General features: G+C 52.4%; 1 protein-coding gene and 1 pseudogene across 2 annotated transcripts in view; both read right to left on the bottom strand.

Annotated features, from left to right (window-relative positions):
- The window catches only part of LOC310821969 (uncharacterized protein), an 8,462-nt gene extending 1,131 nt beyond the window's left edge, over positions 1 to 7,331 (bottom strand). The window contains exons 1-6 of the mRNA XM_083694258.1: positions 6,369 to 7,331; positions 5,673 to 5,755; positions 5,320 to 5,476; positions 4,918 to 5,079; positions 4,489 to 4,617; positions 1 to 3,750 (exon numbers count right to left, since the gene is read on the bottom strand). The exon at positions 1 to 3,750 is cut by the window's left edge and continues 124 nt beyond it. Of these exons, the coding sequence (XP_083550384.1) occupies positions 1 to 3,750; positions 4,489 to 4,617; positions 4,918 to 5,079; positions 5,320 to 5,476; positions 5,673 to 5,755; positions 6,369 to 7,208 (5,121 nt within the window). The 5' untranslated portion in view covers positions 7,209 to 7,331. The remainder of the gene's footprint in view (positions 3,751 to 4,488; positions 4,618 to 4,917; positions 5,080 to 5,319; positions 5,477 to 5,672; positions 5,756 to 6,368) is intronic.
- An 11-nt stretch (positions 7,332 to 7,342) lies between these two features.
- LOC310821968 (calmodulin-regulated spectrin-associated protein 3-like) overlaps positions 7,343 to 7,500 on the bottom strand; it is a 19,126-nt pseudogene continuing 18,968 nt past the window's right edge. Inside the window, exon 14 of the transcript in view lies at positions 7,343 to 7,370. The product of the transcript in view is annotated as a calmodulin-regulated spectrin-associated protein 3-like (transcript). The remainder of the gene's footprint in view (positions 7,371 to 7,500) is intronic.

Raw genomic sequence — 7,500 nt, 5'->3', positions numbered from 1 at the left:
ACCGGACACCATGCCTCCTGATGACATCATGCCTCCTCCTCCTCCTGACATCATTCCTCCACCGGACACCATGCCTCCTCCTGATGACATCATGCCACCTCCTGATGACATCATTTGGCCACCAGAGCTGCTGAACTCAGAGCTGCTAGACTGCATCGACATGGAACCTCCTCCTGATGACATTTGTCCACCAGACATCATGCCTCCTCCTGATGACACCATGCCTCCTCCTCCTCCTCCTGACATCATTCCTCCACCGGACACCATGCCTCCTGATGACACCATGCCACCTCCTGATGACACCATGCCACCTCCTGAGGACACCATGCCTCCTCCTGATGACACCATGCCACCTCCTGAGGACACCATGCCTCCTCCTGATGACACCATGCCTCCTCCTGATGACATCATGCCACCTCCTGATGACATCATTTGGCCACCAGAGCTGCTGAACTCAGAGCTGCTAGACTGCATCGACATGGAACCTCCTCCTGATGACATTTGTCCACCAGACATCATGCCTCCTCCTGATGACATCATGCCTCCTCCTGATGACACCATGCCTCCTCCTGATGACATCATGCCTCCTCCTGATACCATTTCACCAGAGGACACCATGCCTCCTCCTGAGGACATCATGCCTCCTCCTGAGGACATCATGCCACCTCCTGATGACACCATGCCTCCTCCTGATGACATCATGCCACCTCCTGATGACATCATTTGGCCACCAGAGCTGCTGAACTCAGAGCTGCTAGACTGCATCGACATGGAACCTCCTCCTGATGACATTTGTCCACCAGACACCATGCCTCCTCCTGATGACATCATGCCTCCTCCTGATGACACCATGCCTCCTCCTGATGACATCATGCCTCCTCCTGATACCATTTCACCAGAGGACACCATGCCTCCTCCTGAGGACATCATGCCTCCTCCTGAGGACATCATGCCACCTCCTGATGACACCATGCCTCCTCCTGATGACATCATGCCACCTCCTGATGACATCATTTGGCCACCAGAGCTGCTGAACTCAGAGCTGCTAGACTGCATCGACATGGAACCTCCTCCTGATGACATTTGTCCACCAGACACCATGCCTCCTCCTGATGACATCATGCCTCCTCCTGATGACACCATGCCTCCTCCTGATGACATCATGCCTCCTCCTGATACCATTTCACCAGAGGACACCATGCCTCCTCCTGAGGACATCATGCCTCCTCCTGAGGACATCATGCCACCTCCTGATGACACCATGCCTCCTCCTGATGACATCATGCCACCTCCTGATGACATCATTTGGCCACCAGAGCTGCTGAACTCAGAGCTGCTAGACTGCATCGACATGGAACCTCCTCCTGATGACATTTGTCCACCAGACACCATGCCTCCTCCTGATGACATCATGCCTCCTCCTGATGACACCATGCCTCCTCCTGATGACATCATGCCTCCTCCTGATACCATTTCACCAGAGGACACCATGCCTCCTCCTGAGGACATCATGCCTCCTCCTGAGGACATCATGCCACCTCCTGATGACACCATGCCTCCTCCTGATGACATCATGCCACCTCCTGATGACATCATTTGGCCACCAGAGCTGCTGAACTCAGAGCTGCTAGACTGCATCGACATGGAACCTCCTCCTGATGACATCATGCCTCCACCCTCCACCATGGCACCTCCTGATGACATCATGCCTCCTCCTGATATCATTTGTCCACCAGACACCATGGCACCTCCTGAGGACACCATGCCTCCTCCTGAGGACACCATGCCTCCTCCTGATGACATCATGCCACCTCCTGATGACATCATTTGGCCACCAGAGCTGCTGAACTCAGAGCTGCTAGACTGCATCGACATGGAACCTCCTCCTGATGACATTTGTCCACCAGACACCATGCCTCCTCCTGATGACACCATGCCTCCTCCTGATGACACCATGCCTCCTGATGACATCATTTGTCCACCAGACACCATGCCTCCTCCTGATGACATCATGCCTCCACCCTCCACCATGGCACCTCCTGATGACATCATGCCTCCTCCTGATATCATTTGTCCACCAGACACCATGCCTCCTCCTGATGACATCATGCCACCTCCTGATGACATCATTTGGCCACCAGAGCTGCTGAACTCAGAGCTGCTAGACTGCATCGACATGGAACCTCCTCCTGATGACATCATGCCTCCACCCTCCACCATGGCACCTCCTGATGACACCATGCCTCCTCCTGATATCATTTGTCCACCAGACACCATGCCTCCTCCTGATGACACCATGCCTCCTCCTGATGACATCATTTGGCCACCAGAGCTGCTGAACTCAGAGCTGCTAGACTGCATCGACATGGAACCTCCTCCTGATGACATCATGCCTCCACCCTCCACCATGGCACCTCCTGATGACACCATGCCTCCTCCTGATATCATTTGTCCACCAGACATCATGCCTCCTCCTGATGACATCATTTGGCCACCAGAGCTGCTGAACTCAGAGCTGCTAGACTGCATCGACATGGAACCTCCTCCTGATGACATCATTTGTCCACCAGACACCATGCCTCCTCCTGATGACATCATGCCTCCTCCTGATATCATTTGTCCACCAGACACCATGGCACCTCCTGATGACATCATTGCTGCGCCTCCAGAGCTACTGGAGGAGGAGAACTCTGTGCTGCTGGACTGTATCCCCGTGACACCTCCAGATGACATCATTGCTGCACCTCCGGCTCCTCCAGATGACATCATTGCTGCGCCTCCTGCTCCTCCTGAGGTGCTAGAGGAGACAACCTCTGAGCTGCTGGACTTGATCACCATCGAACCCCCCGAGGCCGCACCCCCGGCAGACAATGCAGCACCTGCGGCACCTCCCGATGACATCATAGCTATTCCAGCGGCTCCCCCTGATGACATCATAGCACCAGCAGCACCACCACCACCAGAGGTGCTAGAGGAGGAGATCTCTGTGGTGGTTGACCTGATCACCGTGGATCCTCCCTGCGATGACATCATAGCAGAGCCTCCACCGGCCACAATGGCGCCTCCTGATGACATCGCCGCTCCACCAGAGCTGCTGGAAGAGGAGCTGAAAGAGCTGCTGGACTTCATCATTGCTGCACCTCCTGCGCCTCCTCCTGATGACACAATTGCAGCTCCTCCGGCGCCTCCTGATGACATCGCTGCTCCACCAGAGCTGCTGGAAGAGGAGGTGAAAGAGCTGCTGGACTTCATCATTGCTGCACCTCCTGCGCCTCCTCCTGATGACACAATTGCAGCTCCTCTGGCGCCTCCTGATGACATCGCTGCTCCACCAGAGCTGCTGGAGAAGGAGCTGCTAGACCTCATGGCTCCGGACACCCCTCCTCCTGACGCCATCATCGCTGCTCCCCCCACTCCACCCCCGGACGACTTCACCTCCGTCACAACGGTCCTCTTGACCGTCATCCCGGATGAGCCCCCAGCAGAGGCAGACGACACAGCGTTGGACCCCCCCACGATGACCACCCCCCCCACGTCGGCCCCCTCGAGGAGCTGCTTGTAGGTGTGGATCTCCATCTCCAGCCGGCTCTTGATGTTGAGCAGCGTCTGGTAGTCCTGGCTCTGCTGCACGGTGCTCTGCCTGACAGAGTTCAGCTCCCCCTCCAGCCTCGACACCACATGGGTCTGACCCTGGAGCTGCTGCTGGTACCGGGCCTCCACCTCCGTCAGCCGAATCTCCAGGTTCCCATTCTAGAGAGGGTAGAGCACACAGGCATGAGGGGGACATTATTATGAAGTGAGTGAGATTGTATAATAATAATAATAATAATAAAAATAATAAACTTTATTTATATAGCACCTTTTTAAAACAGTGTTACAAAGTGCTTTACAAATGTGCAGATAAAACAGATATAGCAAATAAAAACTAAAACAGTCAAACACAACACATTAAAAAGAATAAGGGCAGCATCAATTAAGGGCTGGTCTTTAAAAATTAGTTTTAAAAAGAGATTTAAAAGAAGGAGGACCTGAAGCTGCACTGAGGCTCGTAGGGGATTAAAAGCTCCAAAATATAGTCTGGTGCCAGACCCAGCCGAGCCTTAAACGTGATCAGTAAAATCTTAAACTTCCAAAACTAACAGGTAACCAGTATAGGGACGCTAACATTGGGGTGGTGAGGTCTAGTCCAGTTCTGATTGAAAGCCTAGCTGCTGCATCTTGGGCCATCTGTAACTGTGAGAGGGACATTTTACTGAAGGAAGAATAGAGGGAGTTGCAATAATCTAAAATAAAGATGAGATAAATGCATGGGGGACTTTTTCTAGATCTGCAAATGACAAGAAAATCTGTATTTTGGAAATCTTTCTCAATTGTGTGTGTGTGTGTGTGTGTGTGTGTCTGTGTCTGTGTCTGTGTCTGTGTGTGTGTGTGTGTGTGTGTGTGTGTGTGTGTGTGTGTGTGTGTGTGTGTGTGTGTCATGTCACTCACCCCCATGCGTAGAGTCTCCAGTTCTGTCTGTAGACTGTGGGTGGTTCTGCGACTCTCCTCCGCGTCTGATCTGTTATTGACTGCCATTGTCTCTGTCACCTGGGCTGTCTCTGCATTCTTTATCTCCACCTTAGACACACACACATTGACGTTTAACACACACACACACACACACACATTGACGTTTAACACACACACACACACACACACACACACATTGACATTTAACACACATACACACAGACACACACATACACACACACACATTGACATTTAACACACATACACACACACACACACACACACACACATTGACATTTAACACACATACACACACACACACACACACACACACACACACACACACACACACACACACTGTAGCTCTACACTGCACACTACCTAAAGTTTGGTGGAGCATAAACAGACCTGTTTGGTGTACCACCCCTCGGCCTGTTGGCGGCTGCGATCAATAGTGGTCTCATACTCCGCTCTCATGTCGGCCAGGACCTGAGACAGATCCGTTCCCTTGGCTGTCTGGACGTCCACCGTGACCTTACCGGATATCGTACTGTTCATATCCAGAACCTCCTACAGGGGGCAGGGATGAGGTGTCAGACATGAGAGGGAGAGAGAGAGAGAGAGAGAGAGAGAGAGAGAGAGAGAGAGAGAGAGAGAAGAGAGAGAGAGCGAGGGAGAAAGAGAGAGAGAGAGAGAGACAGAAAGAGACAGAGAGAGAGAGAGAGTGTGTGTGTGAGAGAGAGAGAGAGGGAGAGAGAGACAGAGAGAGTGAGAGAGAGAGAGTGTGAGAGAGAGAGAGAGGGGGCTCACTAAGTCGTGGTTCTTCTTCATTGTCATGTGCTCCTCAGTCAGCGACTGCAGGTCGTGAACTATCGCCTTGTTGGTGGAGTCATATTGCCGCTGCAGGGACTTCAGCCCTGCGATGTCACCCTCCACCGTCTGACGCATGGACAACTCGTTCTCCCATCTGCGACCAGAGCGCAAACAGATAAGTCACGCTCATGGTTTGCATGTAGGAATCGAACAGATTTGGTGTTTTACGGCTCCCAGACTTGTGGCAGCCACATGATCGAACTAAAATAACATAATAAAATCACAATAATAAAAAATATGTGTCGTTTACGTACCAAAAATGTACAAATCCGTTAAATAGTTTTACATACTTCATTCTGAAGTCGTCGGCTGCCAGTTTAGCGTTGTCGATCTCGAGAGCGATGCGAGTTTGCTGAACGATCAGAGCCATCAGCTGTAGACGGAGAAAGAGAGAGAGAGACTTTGGTCACACACAACGCAAAACTATCAAATAACATTAAAAGAACATGTATGGTTATAGATAGGCAATAGGTGGATATGAAAAGGCAAAGTGTCAGAAAAACAAGAAGGAGATTGTAATAACCTAATCCCTCTTGTAATAACCTAATCCCTCTTGTAATAACCCAATCCCTCCTAAAGACCTCTTCACCTCCACTACCCCCCTGTACAAGTTTCTCTGCTGTTATTTTTTTTTTTAAAGTCCTTCTTCTAGCATTGTGACTGCCTATGGCCCCTGGTCTGAGCATTGATTACTTTATCTTATGACTGATGGATAGATGATTCACTTACTTAAACAAATGTATTTGTTGTAAGTCGCTTTGGATAAAGGCGTCTGCTAAATGCCATAAATGTAAATGTAAATGTAAGGTATTCGTTTTACAACAATGGTGACGTTTAGGTAATTTTACGCACGCAAGGCGCACACAAAAAGAGGAACATGTGAATAAACGTTTTCGTAAATCTGAATGTGACTTATCTGGTTAAATAAAGGATAATTACTCCTGCGTGGGGGAGATGGAGGGATGATTAGACTGCTATATGCCTACCTGCTCCTTGAGGGGTTTGATTTGCGCGTCGTAGATGGTCAGGTCGTGAACGGTGATCTTATTGGATGTGAAGTTTTTTAGCTTCTCCTCCAGCTCCCGGTTGGTGGTCTCGAGCATCCGCACCTTCGCGAGGTAAGTCGCGAGGCGATCGTTCAGAGTCTGCATGTGCAGCTTCTCGTTCCCGGTGAAACCGAGGGACGTGTCGCCGTCTCCACCTGCGCCCATACCGTCTCCGAAGCCTCCTCCTCCAGCAGCCATCCTGAACGAGCCTCCCCCGCCGCCGCCGCCCCCAGCACTCATACCCCCGAACCCAAACATCGCTCCCCCACCGGAGCTCATCCCGCTACCCAGGGTACTCATGTGGCTGGAGGTCACCCTATAGCCGCCTCCTGCTCCACCTCCAACACCCGCCCCGAACCCGGATGAGCCATAGCCACCGGCTGCTCCACCTCCACCACCCGCCCCGAACCCGGATGAGCCATAGCCACTGCCACCGGCTGCTCCACCTCCCGCCCCGAACCCGTACGAGCCATAGCCACCGGCTGCTCCACCTCCACCACCCGCCCCGAACCCGGATGAGCCATAGCCACCGGCTGCTCCACCTCCACCACCCGCCCCGAACCCGGATGAGCCATAGCCAATGCCACTGGCTCTTCCACCACCCGCCCCGTACCCGGCCGAGCCATAGCCAATGCTACCGGCCCCTCCAGCCATCCTGCCCCCGAAGCTGGAGTGCCCCAGTCCAATCGAGCCCACCGACCCCGCGGTGGAGGCCACCCGGCGGCTCCCGAAGCCGGAGAACGAGCTGGCGGAGAAGCGCTGTTTACCAACCAGAGACATAGCTATGGTTCACAACAACTGCCTAGCCGAGAGAGAGAGAGTGAGACTTCTGTCTTCTATCGCCACTGCGGTCGTTGCGGTGGAAGGAGCCTGAAGTGGTCGGGCACCGGTGAGGTTCCTACACTACCAGGTTTCTAGTGTGAGGACTTGATGCGTAAAGGGCTGGATATATGTAGAGAGGCTCGCTCTTTTTCCACGCCCTAGTGAAGCTTCATTGGCCCATTATGGTTCACCCCCAGGCCTTTGTTCTATTATGTTTTTCTTACAGAAGTACGGGAGAGATATTCAAGTT

Source organism: Argentina silus (assembly GCF_951799395.1).
Source record: "Argentina silus genome assembly, chromosome: 22".
In the NCBI taxonomy this organism is placed as follows: Eukaryota; Metazoa; Chordata; class Actinopteri; order Argentiniformes; family Argentinidae; genus Argentina; species Argentina silus.
Note: the sequence above shows the minus strand (reverse complement) of the source record. Positions and strands in the feature narration are given on the sequence as shown.